Source organism: Nerophis lumbriciformis, linkage group LG24, assembly GCF_033978685.3.
Source record: "Nerophis lumbriciformis linkage group LG24, RoL_Nlum_v2.1, whole genome shotgun sequence".
Lineage (NCBI taxonomy): Eukaryota > Metazoa > Chordata > Actinopteri > Syngnathiformes > Syngnathidae > Nerophis > Nerophis lumbriciformis.
Genome location: NC_084571.2, coordinates 13602394 through 13627500, shown reverse-complemented (window position 1 = coordinate 13627500; position 25107 = coordinate 13602394). Strand labels below are relative to the sequence as shown.

General features: G+C 41.2%; 1 protein-coding gene across 3 annotated transcripts in view; it reads right to left on the bottom strand.

The window, feature by feature from the left end:
* The window catches only part of ciita (class II, major histocompatibility complex, transactivator), a 52784-nt gene that overhangs the window by 3164 nt on the left and 24513 nt on the right, over positions 1-25107 (bottom strand). For 2 of the 3 annotated variants that reach the window (XM_061981603.1, XM_061981601.1), the window contains 15 exons: positions 17387-17479; positions 17276-17323; positions 16433-16606; positions 12965-13006; positions 8138-8200; positions 7833-8059; positions 6486-7741; positions 5735-6250; positions 5474-5653; positions 5327-5398; positions 5177-5257; positions 5027-5110; positions 3459-3542; positions 1734-1817; positions 1506-1589 (listed from right to left, as the gene is read on the bottom strand). In XM_061981603.1, the coding sequence (XP_061837587.1) occupies positions 1506-1589; positions 1734-1817; positions 3459-3542; positions 5027-5110; positions 5177-5257; positions 5327-5398; positions 5474-5653; positions 5735-6250; positions 6486-7741; positions 7833-8059; positions 8138-8200; positions 12965-13006; positions 16433-16606; positions 17276-17323; positions 17387-17479 (3088 nt within the window). The remainder of the gene's footprint in view (positions 1-1505; positions 1590-1733; positions 1818-3458; positions 3543-5026; positions 5111-5176; positions 5258-5326; positions 5399-5473; positions 5654-5734; positions 6251-6485; positions 7742-7832; positions 8060-8137; positions 8201-12964; positions 13007-16432; positions 16607-17275; positions 17324-17386; positions 17480-25107) is intronic. The other variant, XM_061981602.1, reaches the window with a different exon arrangement.

The following is a 25107-nucleotide window of genomic DNA, read 5'->3' as shown; positions in this document are numbered from 1 at the left end:
GACTCATTTGGGACTCACAGATCTCGACCCTTCATTATGTCAGGATTTGAAAAACGTTTACTGTATTTTAGTTTTATTGCATAACATTATGCGTGTTAAATATGGGGTTTAAAAGATTTTTTGCGTTTGAATTTTGTGAACTTAATTGTTTTTAACATCAAATTATGCTGACAATTTCATTGAAAAAAATTCAGTACATAAAAATTCAGTGTTCAACAAATCAGTGTAAAAAAGTCAAGGGTAAAAAAAAGTTCAGCGTAGAAAAATTCAATGTAAAAATTTTCAGTGTAAAAAAATTCTGTGTCGAAAAATTTGTTGCTTCAAAATGCAAGATTTACTTCCGGTAAATTAAGACTGACGCACTTGATCCTGTTTTAGAAACAGCTTCTGTATTAATTTACCGGAAGTGAGTCTTGCTTTTTTAAACAGTTAATTTTTTTTACACTGAATTTTTATACACTGAATAATTATACACTGAATTTTTTTACACAAATTTTTTTACACTAAATTTGTATACACTGATTTTATACACTGAATTTTTTTACACTCATTTCTTTTGCACTGAATTTTTATACACTGAATTTTAAAACACTGAATGTTTTTACACTGAAATTGAATACACTAATTTTTTACACTGAATTTTTTTTACACTCATTTTTTTACACTGATTTTTTACACTGAATTTTTTTTACTCATTTTTTTTGCAGTGAATTTTTATACTGAATTTTAAAACACTGCATGTTTTTACACTGAATTTGCATACACTCATTTTTTACACTGAATTTGCTTTTACACAATTTTTATACACTAATTCTTTCCACATAATTTTTTTACACATTTTTATACACTGAATTTTAAAACACTGAATTTTTACACAGTGATTTTTTTTACACTGAATTTTTTTAGACTCATTTATTTTTTACACAATTTTTATACACTCATTTTTTACACAGAATTTTTTTTACACATTTTTATACACTGAATTTTAAAACACTGAATTTTTATACACTGATTTTTTTTTACACTGAATTTGCATACACTCATTTATTTACACAATTTTTTTTTTTACACAATTTTTATACACTCATTTTTTACACTGAATTTTTTTTACACATGTTTATACACTGAATTTTAAAACTGAATTTTTATACACTGATTTTTTTACACAGAATTTTTTTAGACTCATTAAATTTTTTATACACTGATTTTTTTTATTTTAAAATACACATTTTTACACTGGATTTTTTACACTGAATTTTTATCTAATGAATTTTAAAACAGAATTTCTTTCAATGAAATGTAATGGAAACAAATTCAGTTCACAAAATTCAAACACAAAAAAATCAGTGGCATTAATTCAGTTTCAAAAAAAGCTTTTGTCTTAAAGTCACAAATGAATTTACAGACTTGACTAACTGGCGGGGAGATTTTATTTTGAGGCAGCTGGATCTTCCAAGAGGCCGGACCATGGCAACTTTATTTACAGGAAACACAACTTTTCTCACCTTAAAGTCTTCATTTGTTTACACTCCCTTAGTTTCACTGCCAAACACTCCACACCAACATCTGACAGCTTGTTGTACTTTACACTGTTGGAATAACACAACTTCATGTCAATAATAACACTACTACACGTCATGTCACTGATAACAACTTCATGTCACTGATTCTACACAACAAAAACCCCCAATTGTCTTCACCTGATGACTCAAAATAAAACATGACTTTCTTACTCGAGGTCAGTCAGGGAAGCCAGGTGAGGGAGGACCGTGGATAAACTGGAGGCTCCTTGGTCAGAAATCACATTGCTATAAAGGCTGAAAAAGACAAAGAAAGGGATTACCGTATTTTCCGCACTATAAGGCGCACCGGATTATTAGCCGCACCTTCAATGAATTACATATTTCATAACTTTGTCCACCAATAAGCCGCCCCGGATTATAAGCCGCGCCTACGCTGCGCTAAAGGGAATGTCAAAAAAACAGTCAGATAGTTCAGTCAAACTTTAATAATATATTGAAAACCAGCGTTCTAACAACTCTGTCCCAAAATGTACGCAAATGTGCAATCACAAACATAGTAAAATTCAAAATGGTGTAGAGCAATAGCAACATAATGTTGCTCGAACGTTAATGTCACAACACACAAAATAAACATAGCGCTCACCTTCTGAAGTTATTCTTCATTCGTAAATCCTTCGAATTCTTCGTCTTCGGTGTCCGAATTGAAAAGTTGCGCAAGCGTGGGATCCAAAAATGGCCGGCTCCGTCTCGTCGAAGTCATCGGATTCAGTGTCGCTGTTGTTGTGCAGCAGTTCTGTGAATCCTGCCTTCCGGAAAGCTCGGACCACAGTTGTGACCGAAATATCTGCCCAGGCATTTACGATCCACTGGCAAATGTTGGCGTATGTCGTCCGGCGCTGTCTGCCCGTCTTAGTGAAGGTGTGTTCGCCTTCGGAGCTGTGTGAAAAAAGCCACCCGGCCTCTTCGCGTAAACTTCCCTTAACCACTCGCTCATCTTTTCTTCATCCATCCATCCCTTCGAGTTAGCTTTTATGATGACGCCGGCTGGAAAGGTCTCTTTTGGCAAGGTCTTCCTTTTGAATATCACCATGGGTGGAAGTTAGCATGGCAAGCTAGAACCACAGTGAAGGATGACTTCTCATTCCCTGTGGTGCGAATATTCACCGTACGTGCTCCCGTTCCACAGTGCGGTTCACAGGAATATCAGTTGCTGTGAAATACGGTAGTAATCCGTGTGCGGATGGAGAGATTGCGTCTTTTTATGAACCGGATCCTTTTCGCTTAGTAGGAGCCATTTTGTGGTCTTTACAGATGTAAACAGGAAATGAAACGTACGGTGATATCCGCGCGTTTTTTCTTCTTCTTCCGGGGGCGGGCGGTAGCTTACAGTAGAAGAAGAATCGCTTCCTGTTCTATGGGGGCGGGTGCTTACCTTGGCGGTTGCTTGCGTAGAAGAAGAAGCGCTTCCTGTTCTACCGGGAAAAAAGATGGCGGCTGTTTACCGAAGTTGCGAGATCGAAACTTTATGAAAATGAATCGTAATAAAGCGCACCGGGTTATAAGGCGCACTGTTAGCTTTTGAGAAAATTTGTGGTTTTTAGGTGCGCCTTATAGTGCGGAAAATACGGTAGAACACACAACTCTACTGTGCCAACACTAACAAGTGTATTTGTTGTTTGTATTTCTACCCCCGTCGGACCACACACCTGACATGTCACTCACGTACAAAATCACTAGAAAATGGCCCCCTATTAAGCCCTATGCATTATTTTCATTTTTTTAAATTGTCCCTTGGAGGTAAATTGTCATGATTTAGGTGTGTGAAGTGTGTATGACAAGTGGTCAAACATAGGTACTTCAGTGTGTGTACTGGTCCCTACATGGTCATTCTTGACGTACGTACGTGTGTGTGTGTGTGTGTGTGCAATAACATACATTAAACAGTGCAGGTTGGGTAGATCCTTTAGTGTGGTCACCAGTTTTCTAACCCCCTTGTCTCCGATATAGTTCTGGGACAGACTGTTAACCACAAAGCACAAAAACTCTTGTTTTTAGTCAAACATGCACACTGTTCAGACAAAGACAATAATCCTTCATGGATCACTATCACAGGATCTTCAAATGAACTTCAGAACTCCTCAGTTCAAGTCTATTTCGTTTATGTAGCACTAAACCACAAGAGAAGTTATGAAACAAGTCCAGAACCGTGCTCTTCGTGCGTTAAAGAGAACCAACTAAACTCCGTGTGAACAAGCACTTGGCGACAGAGGCAAGGTAAAACTCCCCTTAGGGAAGGACGCTCGGACAGAACTCAGGTTCTGTAGGGTGGCCGTCTGTCTCGACCAGCTGAGTTGAGCTAGAAGGTAGATTGAGTGAGAAAATAGGACAGAGGGGTTCGTTGATTGGAGAAGGGATGAAAGGCAATGGTCATAAAAAAACAGGACAACTCTGAAGCGACGCTCTCGAAATAACAATGGTGGCACACTGCTTTCATACTATTTCCTGGTACTTGTCCACTTGGGTATTTCACCGCAAGGCGTATTGTTCCCAAACAAGAGAGTTTAAAAACAGAAGCAAATCTCCAGGTTCTAGATTTTACTTAACTCTATTGCTAGCCATGACTAGCGATAGAAGCAAAGTCGGGCAGTGGGCCGCACTGCCTGCCGTGAGGCACACTTCCTGTCCCTTACTTAATTTAATGTGCACCAATTTTTCAAAACCGAAGATTTCATTAAAAAAAATTCAGAGAAGAATACATGCACCGTTGCGCCCCGTATCGCCAGACAGTGGCGACTGGTTTTAACACAGTAGTGTTAAAGACTCAGGTGTTGAACTTCACTCCCCTTTCCTGACATCATGGAATATGATTTACCACTACCGGCATATCGCCTTTTACACTTCTGGTACTACCACTGAAAGTTTACATCTCACTTCCGTATGGGCTATTCAACTGGAGAATCGATGCGAAATAGATAGTGTGGAAGGGACTGTTTTAGTTTAGTTTGAATCCAAAGTTACATTGGAATGATCTCCTGTCTACAAATTCCCAATCCAACATGTCTGAAAGCGAGTAGGAAGAAACAGAGCTTTATTAATCCTACCCCGTTGAGTCACCAATAAATAATTTGAACTCTTACGTCTAATATACACAACTCACAAAAAATCTATGGGCATTAGGGCACCCAGCCAAACCCCAGGACAAACACAAAATACACCACAGTCAAACCCATCCAAACCCCTTCAAATCCCCAAACAGACATTCCCAGACGCCCAATGCCCCAGAACCTCTACCCTCCAACAGAGCACTGTGTGATCCATGAGTGGACCAACCAAGCCCACTTGGAGTTGGCCCCTGAACAGCATCAACATCTTGGCACCATGAGACCACGATGAGTCTCAACGGTCGAAGTATCTCGCCTTGCTTGGCCACGACTATGACTTAATTCTCGCAGCCAGGAAACTGGTTGAAGCATCATTTGAGAGGAGCATTTACGTTTACTCACTTGAGTATCTCCAGAAAGGAGAGGGAGGCTAATGTGTCAGCCAACTTCTCAGCTCCTTCGTCTCCAATCTTGTTGTCCTCTAAACTGAAGGAGAGAATTATCACTTCATGTATGCATTAAGTCAAAACCGGATGTAAAGCTGTGTATTACTCGAGGTGCTGGAGATCCTGCAAGTTTGGCAAGAACTCCCAAAGCTTGGGGATAGCCAGGGGCCCACGCTCCGGACCAAGCCTAGAAGGAGATAACTATTCATTACACCAGCACTACTTTATAACTAACACAGCTGGCTGAGCTACTCACTCAAACTCTAGTTTGTGTAATCCCTTGATGGCTGGAACTCCTCCTTCCAGGATGGGATCAGGGTCTTTGAGACTAAAGACAATTGAAATGTGAGGTCCTTGTGTGTGTGTCACAGTGTACTTCATGGACCCATGTGTAGTCACTTACCAGTCTGACAGCCTCTTGTTTATATGTATGTTCACAAGCTTTGCCAAGTGGCCTATTTGACACACTTGCATGACTTTGAGAGGGTGGATCTGGAACTTGGACACCATCTCTTTTAGGAGCCCCCTTTCACCACTCTGCTCCAACTGCTCCCATAGGGCAATGACATCAGCTATGCATGCCCTAAACAAAAACACACCAAACTGTCATCGTCATTTGTGTATTCTGAGATGTCAGGTTTCGTGAAAGCTTTATTTTGGTGACCTGTATGTGCTGCAGCAGCCCAGACCCACTAGAGACCTGATTCCTGAGGTCTGAACCCCAGTGTTCTGTAGATCTAAAGAAAAACGTTTACGCCGATGCTCAGTCTTTTCAAGAATCTTCTGCACGGTATACACATCTGGCGGACCGAGTTGAACGCTGTGAAATGTTAGGGCTTCAGGAAGGTTTGCTACCAGGTGACCGACGAGCCGAGCCGCTCCATTGTCACTGCTCTTGTTGCTCTGTGAGAACACTGACTCAAAAACATAGTGGCATGCCTCCAGAATTTGTCCTGGCGCCAGGTCAGCAAAGGGGAAACCCCCTAGATAGTTGGTTACTAAGTCCAGCTTTTTGGGGTTAATGTCAAGATGAAGCCTGCGATGCTGGGTTCTGGGAAGGAATGCTATGCCAACCACAAACCGCCGAGTCAGCTCTTGCACCTCTCTTTGGACACGCCGACGTCTCTTTGGGCCGGACGTAAAGAGGATGTTCCGGATGAAGTAATTGTATTCGCAATTTCTGGGGGAAAGAGAAATGTGAGTTCAAGGCAGAGACACTCACAGAGGTTGTAAAACTGACATTGTTGGTGAAAGGTGGTACCTTGGTTTATGTACGCCCTTGTTGTCGACAAAAAATATTACCAACAAATCTGTCTCAGTAATTGTACGACAAAACTGTAACTCTTTATTGTGCAACTTAAGCTTGAAGTAAAGCTATTGTGACGATTGATTATGCGTGGATAAACAAGTCCTACCTTGAAAGGGACATATGGACTCCTGCCAGGTAACACTGTAGAAAGGGGTTAGCCCAAAGCAAGATGTGGTTATTACTCAAGTCCTTCTTTCTTAAGTCCACATGTTGTTGATTTCTCCTTCCTTTTGCCTCTTCTTCCTCTGCTCCGACTCCTTCTTCCGTCTCGCTACTTGAGAAGGCTGGTCTTGCTCTCACTTGGTAAGAAAGGAAAATTCCACACCTGAGCCCAAATGTCTTCAGTCGCGAACATACTTTCGCGGGTAGGACAGAAGAGCTGGACTTGACTCCTTCCAAGGCCCAATAACTTATTTGGGAAAGCAACACTCTTTCCTCTCGTCCACCAACTGTCCTATAATCAGTTTCTTTGTCCCATTTTGCCTTTCTCCCTCTTGTTCTTTTCATCAACTCAGCTTTGCTTGAGATTTGTATCAGGTCTTCTCCTGTAGACTGTTGTAGTACCTGAGTTTGATCCTTGTCCTGAGTACTTGAGTCCCAGTTATCACTTTCCATTTTAATACAAAATACTTGATGGCAGAGCTCAGTTAAAGTTCTCGGAAGGACCTGTGAAGCGTTGGAGTGTTCCAAAACCAAGCACACTAGTCGACAAAGTCCAGGATTCCAACACAGTTGATGGAGGTAGCTAGATTCTTCTAAGCACTTGATAGCGTATTCTCTGAGATTAGATTCCAAAAAGTACTTGAAGAAATAGTTCTCTATACAACTAAGGGTAAAGCCACTAATCTCCAAAAGACTGTCCAACTGTCGCACTATTTGGTAAGCGGTGCCATTCGGTCTGGCAGAAAGCAAAATAGTGCAGCCTGGAAGAAGGATCCTTTGAAGGATGGCGGCGTAGAGCTGGCGAATCGTACAGGACTTTGCTTTAATGTCTTTCTCTAATACAGTGTAGTCCTTTTCTTGGCCTTGAAATAGAATGTCATAGTCCCGAAGTTCATCAAATCCATCAAAAACGATGAGCACACGCTTGGGCGATGCAAGAATTTGAGTGTACACTTCCTTGGTGTCGATGCCAGCAGGGACAGGGGTGGTGATGTCGAGAAGGAGGGTCTGAAGACTGAAGGAAGGTTCTGGTAAAGTGACAGCTTTGCCACTTAGCAAAAAAAGAAATTCAAATTGTGGGAGGCGGTCTCTGGACCAGTCTTGACATAGCTTCTTGATCAGGGTTGTTTTCCCCATGCCGGCATTGCCCAGCAGCACTATGTACCGCTTGGGCTTTTCTCCACTGGAGTTCTCAAATATCTATCAAGAAGACAGAAGTTTCAAAGTATTCTTTATAATCATGATTGCTGAATGATACCTTTTTGAAGTGTACTTTAAGTGGAATACATACCTCACTCAATTTGAGCAATCGCTTTTGTCTGTCAATATCTCCGATGGCCTTCAGCTGTTTGTTTATGCACTTTGTCATGTTTTTACGAGAGCCAAACCTCTCCCTCTGGAACACGTGGACGTCCACGTAATGAGAGGTCAAACGTAGCCCCGCCTCCATCTCCTCACAGGTTCGATTCATGTGGGCTTTGGCCATCTGAATGTAGCTTTTAATGTTCTCTGAGGATTCTGAGAATGAAACAACTTCGTACCAGTCTGGTTGTCCGCAAAGTTGCAGCACATTTATTGACAGATAAATGGACTTACGTGGAACATCTATCGTAGGAGGAGACGGTTGAACTTTGGTTGATTCGTCACCAGGACCCCCCTCTGAAATGTAGGTATGGTTGTTTATAAGGTTCCAGCCAGTACTGATGATCCATTTACCACAATGCACAAAAAGGATGAACCTTAAGAGACTTATACACAATCTGATTTGTGGATTTTCAAATAAATAATGGGAATAAAATTAATCTGTACCAGGTGTTCAATTTTCACCATTGTTTAGCTTTGTTAATTGCCATGCACGTGCAAAAATAAGTTATACCATGTAGCCAGCCCTACTTTTAATTAGTCTATTAACTAATAACTAAGTAGCGTACCATAACATGTGCCAATGTTTTATCAAATTGTCTTGGACATGAAATGTGCTATTGCTGGGTTGAAACCATGAGTCTTAGAGGCCGTCCCCATTGTTGTGTATTCATCTCAGTAACACCATTTTTAGAGGCTGTTATTCATCATTCTTACTGGCGCTCATTGAAGGCAGACACTCCCTTCCCCTCTCCTACTTGCTTCTTTGTTTTGTCTTGTCTTAACCTTCTTGTTAACCCTTTTTGCACTGCTCTCTAAAATCTAAACAAGGAAATTGATCATCTGGCCTCTGAAGGAAATTGACAAGATCTCGAGATTGGGGGAACCCCTGTCTTGATGGAACGGTTGTTGTTGGACACACGACGGACTCCTGGGAGAAGAGGAGTGCTGCGTGCCTGGCGACCCTTTCAGTTGAGGACGTTGAAGATATCTACCTATTCGGAACCATGGTAGCAGGACATCTGCTGACTGGGGTAAACGCTGCTCTGGGTATCGACACATTGGAAGATGCTGGCAGCCGTTCAAAGTACCCTACAGCTGCCACAAATGATTGGAGGATGCGAGCAGAACTGTGGGCGCTCAGACTTTTGCGATTTTGGACCGTGTTGCAAATTTGACAACATCTTGAAGACACCGTCTGCTCTGCATAGTGAAGTATGATGACTATGAGGACCAGCAATTGACATTTAGAGTGATAGTTTACTTTTTTTTTTGCTCGCTCAAACACAATATGATATGGATTGTTTTCCCTGGCTTCAAGCGACTTGGCAAGGTAGCTCCTTCGAGACTCTCCCAGAGGACAGTGCAGTGAAGCAACAACAAACTCCTTCCCTGTCTCTCATGGACACACAACTGTTGTTGTTGACTTTGTTGGACTGACTGGCTATGTTACCGTGTTTGCGAGAGCACCAAGGTCACGCCACAGGCGTACACACACATATGCATCTATGAAACCCCACCCCCCATCCCACACTTTTGACGCTTTACCCCAAGTGGTATGATGGAACACGGAGCAGCGCCCCTAGTGGTTGGCAGCTTTGGGCCGGACGGCCGCCCCCTTAGCAAGTCATAGCATGCACATGTGCTTTGCTATGGAGTTTTTTTTTCCACACTTCAGACTAGTTAATGTTCCTGACACCAGTGTTTCTTAACCATAGGGTTGTGGACCACTGTTGGGCTGCGAGCGCCCCCTCGAGGGCCACCAAAAACATAAGTCTATTTTTTAGTTGTGGTCAGCAATGGCAATCAGTTGTAATACACGTTTCCACCACTTGTGGCAGTAGTGACAATATTATGGCGTCACATTAGTGCCAAAAATCCGAGCGCATAAAAACTGTTATCGCGTGCTGATTCTCCACTTTGTGCGCGCGCGACACCTTTTTGCGCGCGCGTGGTGCCTTTTTGTGCGCGCGCGCGGTGCCTTTTTGCGCGCGCGCGGTGACTTTCTGCGCGCGCGACGCCTTTCTGCGCGCTATCTGTGTACTCCTGGCATCTCTCCTCACGCTGTCATGTTTCTTTTTGGCACTTTGGGGGCGGGTATGCTTAGACGGCCCCTCCTTTCTGATTGGCTGTGAGCATTTTTTATATGACCAATCATTCTCCAGTGTAGCAACGTTGTAGCCATCTTACCTCGGACATCTAGCCTCAATCATTACATTGATGTCAATGGTACATGTACTAATTAAATTACCATAACTTGCTCGATTTTCGACCAATTTACAAACGGTTTGCCTTGTTACAAATCTTATTACATGTAGATATGACATAGGATGCTGTACCTGTTGAAATTACCTCTTTCGCTTTAAAAAAAATTACTCAATTGTGCAGCGTAGTTGTGTAGGGTCAGTGTTAGTCGGTTCTCTGATTATTTTAAACTGTTTCAGAATACATTATTAAAATCTATTTTTAACATTTTAAAAACAAAATTCAAAGATTCTTTCATGAATTTTATGGCTGAATCAAAAGAAATTCCATAAATTGGAAAACAAATGTTCAAGAAGAAGTGAAAATATAAAATAATGTTATGGTTGGATGTTATTGCTGGTGGACCAGTTCTGGCTGAAAGATGTGATTATGGTGTTTGTTGTCTTATTATTTATTTGGGTCACATTTTGTATTACCCTGTATTGTGTTTATGTGGTATGAAATAACCTTCATCAGCGCGCGACATTTTTTTATCCACTTCTTCCTCCGTAAATCTTGATACATATTGACGATGACCCGCCCTGCTATACTTCTGATTGGCTCTGAGCATTTTTCAGCATTTTTCGCCTGACCAATCAGAAAGAAGGGGCCGACTAAGCATACCCGCCCCCAAAGTGCCAAAAAGAAACATGACAGCGCGAGGAGAGATGCCAGGAGTACACAGAGAGCGCGCAGAAAGGCATCGCGCGCGCGCAGAAAGGCACCGCGCGCGCGCAAAAAGGCACCACGTGCGCGCACGAAGTGGCGAATCAGCGCGCGATAACAGTTTTTATGCGCTCAGATTTTTGGCACTAATGTGACGCCATACAATATCAAACAAACATAAGACGTCTGGAGCTAAAATCACAGAGAAGTTTCTTAAGCGCAAAAAGTATGACTAAAGTGATACAGCAGTTTAGTATAAAAAAGGTCAAGAAGCCCAGTTTTATAGAGCTCAGCTCAAAGGGTTGATGAAGCAATGGCAAAAGAAAAGAAAAAGCAATGCATTGGTGTGTTTATGTATGAGGAGAAGGAGGAGAAGGAGGAGAAAAAAGGAAGAGGAAGAAGGAGAAGGACAACAGCAAGAAGGAGGCAAAGGAGGAGAAGGAGGAGAAAGAAGGAAGAGGAAGAAGGAGAAGGACAACAGCAAGAAGGAGGCAAAAAAGGAGAAGGAGGAGAAAGAAGGAAGAGGAAGAAGGAGAAGGACAACAGCAAGAAGGAGGCAAAGGAGGAGAAGGAAAAGGAGGAGAAGGACAAAAAGAAGAAGGAGGAGGAGAAGGGACAGAAGGAGAGGGGAGGGACAAGGAGGGGGAAAGGAGGACGAGGAGAAGGACTAAGAGAATAAGTAAAATGAGGAGGGGAATGAGAAGTAAAAGGAGGAGGAGAATGAGAAGTAAAAGGAAGAGGAGAATGAGAAGTAAAAGGAGGGGGAGAAGGAGGAGAAGAAGAAGAAGGAGGAGGATGGGGAGAAGGTGCGGGGGATGGAGGAGGTGGAGGAAAAGGAGAAGGACGGGGACAAAAACAAGGAGAAGAAAGAGGAAGGAGAATGAAAATGTGGAGGAGAAGGAAAAGGAGGAGGAGGAGGAGGAGAAGAAGAAGTAGGTGGATGAGGAGAAGGTATGGGGGAAGGAAGAGAAGGAGAAGGAAGAGAAAGAAGGAGAAGGACAACAGCAAGAAAGAGGAGGAGGCAAAGGGGAAGAACAAGGAGGAGAAGGAGAATAAGGAGGGGGAGAAGGCGGAGGAGAAGAAAGAGGAAGAAGGAGAAAAACAACAGCAAGAAGGAGGAGGAGGCAAAGGAGAAGAAGGAGAACAAGAAGGAGGGGGAAAAGGAGAAGAAGGAGGAAGAGGAGGAGGAGGAGGAGAAAAAGAAGGAGGGGTTAAAGGAGGAGAAGAAGAAGGAAAAGGAGGAGGAGGAGAAAAAGAAGAAGGACGAGGAGGGGGATAAGGAGGAGGAGAGAGGGGAAGGAGGCAAAGGAGGAGAGGGAGAGGGAAGAGAAGGAAGAGGAAGAAGAAGAACAGCAAGAAGGAGGAGGAAGAGGTGAATGAGAAGGAGAAGGAGCAAGATAAGAAGGAGGGGGGAGAAGGAGAAAAAGGAGGAAAAGAAAGAGGAAGAGCTTGAGCTGCTGCTGTATTGCCTTAGAGTGAGTAAAAGTTAATGCTGAATCAAAAATCATGCATCTCACCTTATTCTGAATTAAGCCGCTCAAGGAGAGCACAAGTGATGAAATATACAACCATCCTATCAGTGGGCATACCAGTGAGAGCAGACATTGTGAGTCACTGTTTCATGTTGGCTTTTGAAACGTTTAGCAATAGTGCTACATGCTAACGCTCCGGGGCTCTGACATTAGTGCTAGCAAACACAGAAAGTGATCTTTTTCACTGTTGTTGTCATCAAAGTAGTGTTTGTTGCAATCAATGCACCTGGGAAATACGTTAGGGTCATACCTAAAATATGACATGTAGTCATGAATGTTCATGTTACTACTGGACAAAAATACTTACAGCATGTATATAAAACCTTGTTGGCAGTTTTTAGATGTTCTTGCATTGTGAGCCGCCTCTTACTAGCAGTTTTTCACTCTTTAAAACCCACAAAAAAGAGAACAACATGTGTGTTCTTGTCTTATGTGATGGCTGTGAAACTGCATCCTAAATGTGTAGTTGTCCATCAACAACAACAACACACATTAATTGTCACAATCTTTCACACCTTCGCTTCAGGAAGAAAAAAAGTGAGACTTTTCTAAATTCTGGGGTTCAAATGTTGTTTCATATGTTACTTTGCATAGCAACACATGTAAAGACTTGACCCACCTGGGCTGCAGGGTGGTGGCTGCCGTTGACATGAAGAAGGTACTACAACACACAATACAGGATCATGACAACAACATTACCACAATACAATATGTACCGGTACATATATGTATATATATATATATATATATATATATATATATATATATATATATATATATCAGAGGTGGGACCAAGTCATTGTTTTGCAAGTCACAAGTAAGTCTCAAGTCTTTGCCCTCAAGTCCGAGTCAAGTCCCGAGTCAAGACAGGCAAGCCCCGAGTCAAGTCCAAAGTCAAGACTGGAAAGTCTCAAGTCAAGTCCTAAGTCCTGCATTTTGAGTTTCGAGTCCTTTCAAGTCCTTTTAACCACAGACTAATATATTAACACAGATTGTGTATGCTTTTCAAACGCTGTATTTATTTATTAAAACAAGTGCATTTTAAATTGCAGGAAAGAAAATTGTGCTGACATTGCACTTTATAATAGCACTATTAACCAGTCATTTTAAACATTAACTCATTCCTTTACAGAACAAACACATTAAAAAATAAAGTGCAAATGTACTTATTTGTACAAAAGTGTTAACATTGAAAAAACATGACATATACGTGAACATAACAAAAAAGTTGTACTTTTTATATGTCAGGGCCCTATGCTGCATTGCATTTGCAAAAGACCAAATTAGCCAAGAGTCTGTCAGTCATTTGTGCACGATGGGGGCGTAGTATTTATTTTACCTTTATTTTACTATTTTTGTCTTTTTTTAGGTGGCTAAAATACGCGGTGCTGCTGACCGCCGTCTAACGTTACGTGTGATATATTGACTAACGTAACCCTGCTTAAAAAAAATCACTGAACAAAAAGTATGAATAAGGTAGTGAACTGCAACAGATTCCCGTGTTTGCAATAACGTTATAACGTTAGCAGTGAGTTTACAGCCTCACTGATTTAACTACACAGCAAATAAAAGTCACGTTACTTAGCCAATAAACGTTATCTTACATTCAAAACTTACCGTTCTTTGTGCAACTTCAAATGCCGGACGAAGTTGGAAGTTGTTGCCTCTCCATCAGTAATTTTCGAACCACATGTGTTGCATACTGCAAACCGTTTTGTGTTGACCACCTCGTAATTTTTATACCCAAACAAAATTATTTTAGGTATCATTTTTTGTTCACTGGCGTGTGGTTTGGACATGTCTTCTTTGTTGGTTGTCCTGCAATTTGATTGGATGAATGCTGTGTGATGAAAACAAAGTAGATCTAATTTGATTGGCTGTTGTACTGAGCTCAGTACAACAGCTGGTGTGCTCTAGAGCACACCAGCTGACACACGCAACGCTGATAGACAAGTACACAATGAAAAATACGAAGCGCTCCCGAATAACTTTTTCATCTTTGGGTTTTGGGGAAAGTAGCAAGTCATGTCAAGTCATGTCAATTCAAAAGGCTCAAGTCCAAGTGAAGTCACAAGTCATTGATGTTAAAGTCTAAGTCGAGTTGCAAGTCTTTTTACATTTTGTCAAGTCGAGTCTAAAGTCATCAAATTCATGACTCGAGTCTGACTCGAGTCCAAGTCATGTGACTCGAGTCCACACCTCTGATATATATATATATATATATATATATATATATATATATATATATATATATATATATATATATACACACACACACACGTTTATATGTATAAATACATATATGTATATACAAAACCCAAAAGCACTGAAGTTGGCACGTTGTGTAAATGGTAAATAAAAACAGAATACAATGATTTTCAAATCCTTTTCAACTTATATTCAATTGAATAGACTGCAATGACAAGATATTTAATGTTCACACTGAGAAACTTCATTTTTCTTTGCAAATAATCCTTAACTTAGAATTTAATGGCAGCAACACATGGCAAAACAGTTGTCACAGGGGCATTTTTACCACTGTGTTACATGGCCTTTCCTTTTAACAACACTCAGTAAACGTTTGGGAACTGAGGAGACCAATTTTTGAAGCTTCTCAGGTGGAATTCTTTCCCATTCTTGCTTGATGTACAGCTTAAGTTGTTCAACAGTCCGGGGTCTCCGTTGTGGTATTTTAGGCTTCATAATGCGCCACACATTTTCAATGGGAGACAGGTCTGGACTACAGGCAGGCCAGTCTAGTACCCGCACTCTTTTACTATGAAGCCACGCTGTTGTAACACCTGGCTTGGCATTGTTTTGCTGAAATAAGCAGGGGTGTCCATGATAACATTGCTCAGATGGCAACATATGTTACTCCAAAACCTGCATGCACCTTTCAGCATTAATGGTGCCTTCCCAATTGTGTAAGTTACCCATGCCTTGGGCACTAATACACCCCCATACCATCACAGATGCTGGCTCTTGAACCTTGCGCCAATAACAATCCTGGTGGTTCTTTTCCTCTTTTTTCCGCAGGACACAACGTCCAAAGTTTACAAAAACAATTTGAAATGTGGACTCGTCAGACCACAGAACACTTTTCCACTTTGCATCAGTCCATCTTAGATGAGCTCGGGCCCAACCAAGCCGCCTGGCGTTTCTGGGTGTTGTTGATAAATGGCTTTCTCTTTGCATAGTACAATTTTAATTTGCACTTACAGATGTAGCGACCAACTGTAGTTACTGACAGTGTTTTTCTGAAGTGTTCCTGAGCCCACGTGGTGATATCCTTTACACACTGATATCGCTTTTTGATGAGGGATCGAATGTCACAGGCATTCAATGGTGGTTTTCAGCCTTGCTGCTTACGTGCAGTGATTTCTCCAGATTCTCTGAAACTTTTGATAATATATTACGGACCCTAGATGGTGAAATCCCTAAATTCCTTGCAATAGCTGGTTGAGAAATGTTGTTCTTAAACAATTTGCTCACGTATTTGTTCACAAAGTGGTGACCCTCGCCCCATCCTTGTTTGAGAATGACTGAGCATTTCATGGAAGCTGCTTTTATACCCAATCATGGCACCCACCCGTTCCCAATTAGCCTGTTCACCTGTGGGATGTTCCAAATAAGTGTTTGATGAGCATTCCTCAACTTTCTCAGTCTTTTTTGCCACTTGTGCCAACTTTTTTGAAACGTGTTGCAGGCATCAAATTCCAAATGAGCTAATATTTGCAAAAAATAAAGTTTTCCAGTTGGAACATTAAATATCTTGTCTTTGCAGTCTATTCAATTGAATATAAGTTCAAAAGGATTTGCAAATCATTGTATTCTGTTTTTATTTACCATTTACACAACGTGCCAACTTCACTGGTTTTGGGTTTTGTATATGTATATAAATATATACATACATGGCTAGCTTGTTTCTCAAGTAGATGAGCAGATTGTTTTATCATTAGTACTGTTATGTTGTTAGATCCCTACAAAAGACCCAAAGAACTCGGAAAAATACGACTACAGAGTTGATGTTAAGCGAGGTCATCACCAGTTTATTTGGTGTTTTACAGTGTACGATGTCTTCTCTCACCTAGTATGCATGTTGGCGCGGCAACACCAGGGAGCGGAAGCCTGAGAACTGGATAAGTCGTCACGTCTGGGAATGTAAAAAACGGGACTGGGAAACTGAGAGGAAGACCACTTGTTGGGGGTGTGGAAAGACTTGTCGGGTCTCCTTGACTCGGCATCAGTCCTGGATCAGGGCCTGTAAAAGTCCAAACAAGAATGCAGTTGTTTTCTTCTGTTTTTTAGAGATCACACAATTTAGTAATGTAGTAAGTAACATAGTAATATAGTATGTAATATAGTAATATATTAAGTAATACAGTAAATATTATAGTAACATAGTAAGTAATATAGTAAATGTGTGACAGTGTCTGTGTCTCATCATTGTGTAATATAGTATACTTATGTATATAAGTATACTTCCAGGAAGTCAAATGTAGGACAATTACATTTCTATTTTGTTGCAATTTTCCTGGATGTCAGTATTTTGTAGGGATGAACCGATCCGATATCAGCAATAAACAAATATCGGATGATATCAGAATATATCTAAATTGTCCAAAGTGAGCTCTGATACAAGCAGTCCTGCAGCGTGTCTACTTGTGTGTGATATCATGTGCGATACAAGCAGCCCTGAAGCGTGTCTACTTGTGTGTGATATCATGTGTATGCATGTATATACACAAATGTATGCTGCACTTATTCCGTACACAAATGGCTAGCGGGGGTCATGGTTAGCAAAGATGCTGCAAAGGAGGAACTTGAAACTGTCCAGTAGAAACTGCTGGAACTATGAATGTTGCATTCAAGTCCATACAGAACGTTGTAAAATGTATATCTTCAGACTAGAAATGTCTTTTATATTTACCTTCATTTTCTGCTCTGGGTTTCTTGTTTGCTGCTTTGCATTGTGAAGCTGGAGAGGAAATAATGATAAATATTGAAATACTGTATTTGTCATTGAAATAATTACTTTTACCTCCTGGTCTTTTACAGCAACCATTCTCTCTAATTGGTTTGATTAGCCCCGCCTCCTGGTTACTCCTTCCCTGCGTTGGCACATGAGTGTCACCTGTACGCCACAACGATTGGAGATTACAAGTTGATGGGATGTAAACTGGTGTATTATGACTTGTATTTGTTTTTTGACAACATGAATAGGGTTGGGCATGGGTAGGAACCCGGTCTTACACTCCGATTCTCCCAGAACCGTCCACATTTTTAAACGTCAGTTCCTATTTTCAATGCTCAGTCTGCCAACCGGAAGAAATAGCCGCTAACTGTATCTCTATACACGGTGTGGATGACACATTATCTGTATGTAATATTGGCTGCATTTCTGATAGTTATGTGCCATGTTGTTCCGGACCACAGCAAACGTTGCCATGTTGTTCCAGACCACAGCAAACGTTGCCATGTTGTTCCAGACCACAGCAAACGTTACCATTTTGTTCCAGACCACAGCAAACGTTACCATTTTGTTCCAGACCAAAGCAAACGTAGCCATGTTGTTCCAGACCACAGCAAACGTTACCATTTTCTTCCAGACCACATCAAAAGTTGCCATGTCGTTCCAGACCACAGCAAATGTTACCATTTTGTTCCAGACCACAACAAATATTACTATTTTGTTTCAGACCACAACAAATGTTACTATTTTGTTCCACACCAAAGCAAACGTTACCATGTTGTTCCAGACCACAGCAAAAGTTGCCATGTTGTTCCAGACCACAGCAAATGTTACCATTTTGTTTCAGACCACAGCAAACGTTACTATTTTGTTCCAGACCAAAGCAAACGTTGCAATGTTGTTCCAAACCAGTATGGAGCCGCTCCACTCAGTCAATAATCCTCCATTGCGGCAAATAAACATTTCTTGCAAGTGCTATTATCACTGGAGGACGATGCTAAACATGTTACACAAAGAGGAAGTGGGAGCCGGCGAGCTAATTGCTAAGCTAGTCGCTAAGCTAGCTTGAAACAATAAAAGACATAGGTAATTAGTAAAGTTTAAGAAGAGTGGATGGAAGTTCATTACGGCAGAAAGGAAGCAGATATTAACAGGAAATTATAAAATAGACTAAAAAGAGTTAGAGAGAGGATAACTGAACAACTTTTGCGCTCTGTTAGTGTTTTGTGACCACTGCCATTAATCGGTGGTATTGATAGCAAGGGTAGTATTAATACATGAACGATACTAGAGTAATTAGAGCGATATTTTTTATTTTATACATTTTCATATCCAGTTAAGAATTCCCTGGACACAGGAGGACTTTAAAGGGGAGGGGGATGATGGGTAGCGTTCATATTTGAACCGATACGGTACTATTTCCTGGTACTCGGGAATCGATACCAGTACCCAACCGGTACTTATGTTGATAGACAATAATTCTTTTTGATGAAAAAATCAAATTTTTACTGTTATTTCTTCATATTTAGATGGCAGTAGTATTTATTTTATGGTGTGTTTTTTGTTGCGCCCCACAAAGTGTTAATCCTGTAAGTATTGTACTTGATACGCAGCGGCTGCTTGATTGTAACGTGCATCTTAATTGTAGTTTTCATTACCAAATTTAGAGCTGTTGAAATCGCCATTTAAAATCGCTCATGCTAATCAGTAGCAATGTCAATAGAAAAGCCAATGTATTATTAGCATCAAGCTAGCTAGATAAATAGATACTTTATCAATCCGCGGGGGGAAATTCAGGTTTTCCGCATAATCCTGTTCAAGAGTAGACAAAAATTGTACAGGGAGACAGAACAGGAACACTGACGGGCCTGCCAATTACGGTGCCCCTTGGCAAAAAGGTGAGCAGACTGAGGCCGAGAAAAAAAACTTGATAGCAACAAGCATACATAAACATGTTACACAGAACCCACAAAACTTGCAACAGAGGGAAGGGCTAGCGCATTCTTGGAATAGTGGAGCCTTACTTTGAGTCAATTACTTGGTTGTCTCAGTGATCGTGCTGGAGTGATCGGCACCAGGCGTGGTGTCACGCGCAACCCAGGTACCGCAAGAAGGCGCCGTTGGATTTGACGTGAATCGGTGGTTGTAGCACTGTCGGTACCAAATAAGTATCGGATTCGCTAGCCATCCGCAGCGGCCGCTGCTACTGGGTGCGACGTCCAATTCTAAAATCTGTTGGTGTGTTTGGACCTCCTACTGTGACGATCTGTCACTTAATTTCTGTTTGTTTCCTTGTTTTTGTATTTACTTCCCGTCAGTGCTCTTATTTTGTTATATTTCCTGTTTGTTCCGTGGAGCACTGTTTTTTCCTCACCTGCCGGTGATTGGCAGCCGGTCCACACCAGCTGCTAATCAACATGTATCCTATTTGTACTTTGTCTCGAGCACTCCTCAGATAACACTTTATGTTTGGAACGTTTATGCAAGACTGTTTCCCTCTCTGTATGAGAATAAAACTCATCTTACCTGCTCATCGCTCTCCTGGTTCTTGCATCTTGGGGCCACAAAACGGCAGCCATGCGAGTTCCCAACAGTATCATCGAGCCAGACTGTTGTTACCTCGCGAGAACCCCTGTCGGCAACAGCCGACGTTCTGGACCGCACAATTCTTGGAGGAATTAAAAGCCAGGTTTGTGCAGTCCCAGCCCACAGCTGGCTCGGACCTTCTCCCTCCGCTTCGACCGCCGGTTCCGGCTCTCCGACCGGCGAGGCCACCGCCGCCTTCGCTCCTCCCGGCTCGGCCGCCGGTTCAGGATCTCTGACCGGCGCGGCCACCGCCGCCATCTTCCCTGTCGCCTGCTGTAGCTGTGCCATTTCCTGAGCTGGCTCCACGGCCACCGGTTCCCACACCGCGTCGCACGCCGGTCGCAGCCCCGCGTCGCACGCCGGCCGCGGCGCCACGACGCCCAACACCGGCTGAACCCTCAGCACCTGTTCCTGCTCCTAGGCGGATTGCAGCAGCTGCACCACGGCTGCTCATCCTGCCAGCACCCGCTCGTCCTGCCAGTCCGGCGAAGGCTCCAGTGGAGCCCACCATGATGTCCCTCCTGGCCTCCTGCTGGGACTCGGCGAGGGACGTGTCCTTTTCTCTCCTCCTGGCCCCCTTACGCCCGTCCCGGGTTTTTGAACAGGGAGACACCGACAACCCGGAACTCCTTCGCCCAGTGGTGGACGGCGTCTGGCATGCGCCTAGTGGAGGGGGGCTACTACCGGCAGCAGTGCAGCCAAGCACACGCCGCTGTCATCCCCGCCATTGTCTCCCCACACGGAGACATCATCGTCTCTGGCAGGCTTTTGCACGGCGCCGCCATCTCCCTCATCACCGGTGGGACTCCACACGACACCACCATCTTCCTGGTCGGCAGCGGATCCACCCACGACATCATCTCTGGCGGGCTTTTGCAGGGCGCCGCCATCTTCATTGTCGTCATCATGGTCGACGACTCCGCCCATGACGCTGTCAGTGTCATCGTCGACGGCTCCTCCCACGACGCTGTCGTCATCATCCTCCCAGCTGGCTGCGTGACCTCCTAGTCGGACAAAGATGCCGCCGTGTTGTGGACTTCCTCCTCGTCAGCCACTAATGTGGCCTTTCCGTGGTCGCCCGCCTCGCCAGTTGTAGCGGCGTTCAACGCGTCGCCGCCACCTGACTTTCCCTCGCTGGCTGCGGGGACATTTGGCCTGGCGACCCTCCGCCAAGTCCTCCCTCCGCCCTCCCTTAACTTTTGGACTTTTGACCACTCTTGTTTCCAGGGAACATCTGGAATCTGTTCCTTGAGGGGTGGGGGGTCCTGTGACGATCTGTCACTTCATTTCTGTTTGTTTCCTTGTTTTAGTATTAACTTCCCGTCAGTGCTCTTATTTTGTTATATTTTCTGTTTGTTCCGTTGAGCACTGTTTTTTCCTCACCTGCCGTTGATTGGCAGCCGGTCCACACCTATTGCCAATCAACATGTATCCTATTTATACTTTGTCTCGAGCACTCCTCAGTGCTCGATGATAACACTTTATGTTTGAAACGTTTAGCAAGACTGCTTCCCTCTCTGTATGAGAATAAAACTCATCTTACCTGCTCATCGCTCTCCTGGTTTTTGCATCTTGGGGTCACAAAACGGCAGCCATGCCAGTTCCCAACACATACATCTCTTTGTATCTCAAATATATTTGCTTTATTTAGTCAAGTTTGATGTCTTCAGAGCAGACTTCACAAAGTGGGTTCGGCTATTTTTAGGGTGGGAAAAGTCACAAATGACATTATTTTGTTGACTTGAAGAAATCCGTTTTGACTAAATAAATACAGTCCTCGTATAGATAGTAGTTTTTACTACGGTTTAGTTATTGTGCATTATTGACTTTGTTTTAAACAAAGATCATGTCATTAAATAACCACCATGCAAAAAATATACTGCAGTAAATCAGGGCTATTCAACTATGTCATAAAGAGGGCCACAATTTCAAGAGCCCAAGGTCTCAGGGGCCGGACATCAAAAATAGAATGTTTCTTTAGAAAGTGCCTTTGCAGGTTATATTCCTTCGAGACTACATTTACCTATTTACAAAGTAAACATCAGCTTTCGCACTGCACTGTTAATAAATTCATTATTCTGCCTTTGCTACTCGCTTCTAGCGTGTGCAGCTAGACAGATAGTTAACAGCATGAAGAAACAGAAGCTCCAGAAGTTTTGTTGATGTCCTATCTTTTGAATTATTGTGTCTTTATACGTCTCCCTTTGTTTATTAGGTTTGTAAGACTGAAATTATAAACACTACAAAAGTATAACGTCCATTGTGTGTGGTACATAAATAAAATAGAAGGTTTAGTGCTAATAAATACAGGAAACATTGCACACATGTGGTTTACCACAATTAAACCTAAAATGTAGCTTTATTGCCCTTTGCTGGTCAACTTTAGCACTACATGTTTACTTATTTAAAAAGTACACACATCAGCTTTCACACCGCACTGTCAATAAATTCATTATTCTGCCCTCGCTACTCGTTTCCAGCGTGGGCAGCTTGACAGATAGTTAACAGCATGAAGAAACAAAAGCTATGTTTTGTTGATGGTTGATGTTCCTTCTTTTGAATTACTGTTTTTTTCCTTTATAAGTCTTCCTTAATTCAGGTTGGTAAGACTGAAAATATAAACATTACAAAATTATAACATCCATAGTGTATGGTACATAAATAAAATAGAAGGTTTAGTGTTAATACACACAGCAAACATTGCACACATGTGGATTAAAACAATAAAACCTAAAGTGTAGCTTTATCGCCCTCTGCTGGTCAACTTTAGCGCTACATGTTTACTTATTTACAAAGTAAACACATCAGCTTTCACACTGCATTGTCAATTAATTAATTATTCTGCCATTGCTACTCGTTTCCAGCGTGTGCAACTAGACAGATAGTTAACAGCATGAAGAAACAGAAGCTACGTTTTGTTGATGGTTGATGTTCCTTCTTTTGAATTACTGTTTTATTCCTTTATAAGTCTTACTTAATTTAGGATTGTAAGACTGAAAATATAAATGTTACAAAAGTATAACGTCCATTGTGTATGGTACATAAATAAAATAGAAGGTTTAGTGTTAATACACACAGCAAACATTGCACACATGTGGTTGACCACAATTAAACCTAAAATGTAGCTTTATCGCCCTCTGCTGGTCAACTTTAGCACTACATGCTTACTTATTTAAAAAGTACACACATCAGCTTTCACACCGCACTGTCAATAAATTCATTATTCTGCCCTCGCTACTCGTTTCCAGCGTGTGCAGCTTGACGGATAGTTAACACCATGTAGGAACAGAAGCCATGTTTTGTTGATGGTTGATGTTCCTTCTTTTGAATTACTGTTTTTTACCTTTATAAGTCTTCCTTAATTTAGGTTGGTAAGACTGAAAATATAAACATTACACAATTATAACGTCCATAGTGTATGGTACATAAATAAAATAGAAGGTTTAGTGTTAATACACACAGCAAACATTGCACACATGTGGATTAACACATTTAAACCTAAAAAGTAGCTTTATTGCCCTCTGCTGGTCAACTTTAGCGCTACATGTTTACTTATTTACAAAGTCAACACATCAGCTTTCACACTGTGAAATCATCAATCATTACAATCATTATGAAAGACATTACGGTGGATGTTTTTTTTTAAATTTTATGCATTTGTCGCCATGTCTCTCATCATGATGGAGAACGATAGGCAAAATTCCCCAAAAAGTGCAGTTCCCCTTTAAGCGCAAAAATTATAACTAGAATGGTGGAGCGGTATTTTCATTTGTACTCAAATGCAATTGACAGTTTATGAACAAAACTATATTATTATTATATTATAACATTAATATTATAATATTAATATTATTAGCCATTATTATTTAGTTAAATATTAACACTGCATATTCAATCAATTCTTTTGCAGTTTTGTAGTATTGATGTTTGTAATCCTGCGATGAGGTGGCGACTTGTCCAGGGTGTACGCTGCCTTCCGCCCGATTGTAGCTGAGATAGGCTCCAGCGCCCCCCGTGACCCCAAAGGGAATAAGCGGTAGGAAATGGATGGATGGATGGATGTTTGTAATCAGCCTGACCCAAGCCTTGATAAAATCTTTGTGATTGACACCTGCTTTCATGTCATTTGACAAGGTTGTAAACTGTCAGTAGGTAAGATATAATTATTTAATGTGATTAAAATCAAGAGTAATTTTGAATTTCAGTGTTAAAATCTGAGTGGGCCCCCAGCCCTCTATGTAGTGGAAAAGTATGGCCCCGATGTCAAAAAGGTTAAGAACCCCTGATATAAACAACATAATATGTATGGTGTATTCTTTTGTGTTGTTTTCCAAAAATAAATTTAAACTTTTATAAAAGTGTACTCCTTATATTCAAAGGATTGATATTTATGTGCTGCTTGAAAAAAGAGAAATGTAACGTACACTTTTGACCCTTCCTCTCAAAGAAGAATCGGAATGGAAACAAGGAAACAGAGTCGTCCAATTCCAATGGATAACCTACCCTAATCATGAAGATCTCGGAAAGAATAACACCTCTTAAATATTAGCGGTGTCAAAAAAATTGATTTTCGAATGAATTATGATTCTTATTTGTAACGATTTTGAAGTGATTAAAAATCTAAAGTCTCCACCAGACCCACCCCCCCTCCCCCCTAAAATGTGTACTGTCTAGCCACTTTATTAAATGTTTGGGTAGAATTTTACTAAACAAAGCCATTTAAAAAAAAAAAGTAATATATACATTTATCGGAGCTGTTTATCTACTTTATGAAATAATGTAGTTAATCATAGAACGAGCACCCAATGTTATTAAAAGTTATCAATTTTGAACCAAGAATCGAATCTGAATCAAATCGTTACACCCAAGAATCAAATCGAATCATGTGGTGCCCAAAGAGTCACAGCCCTAACATATACATACATAAATAAATAAATACATAAATATATATGTATATATATAAACAAAACTAATAATACAATAATAATAATAGTAATAATATCAAATAATAATATATTACATATATTATAAAATAACAATATATTAATAATAATATCAATATATAATATAGACAATAATAGTACATATAACATAAATAAATACAAAATATATATAAAATAAAATAATAAATATATACATAAATATAAATAAATAATATATACAATGAAAAATAATATATATAAAAATAATAATATATTCATAAT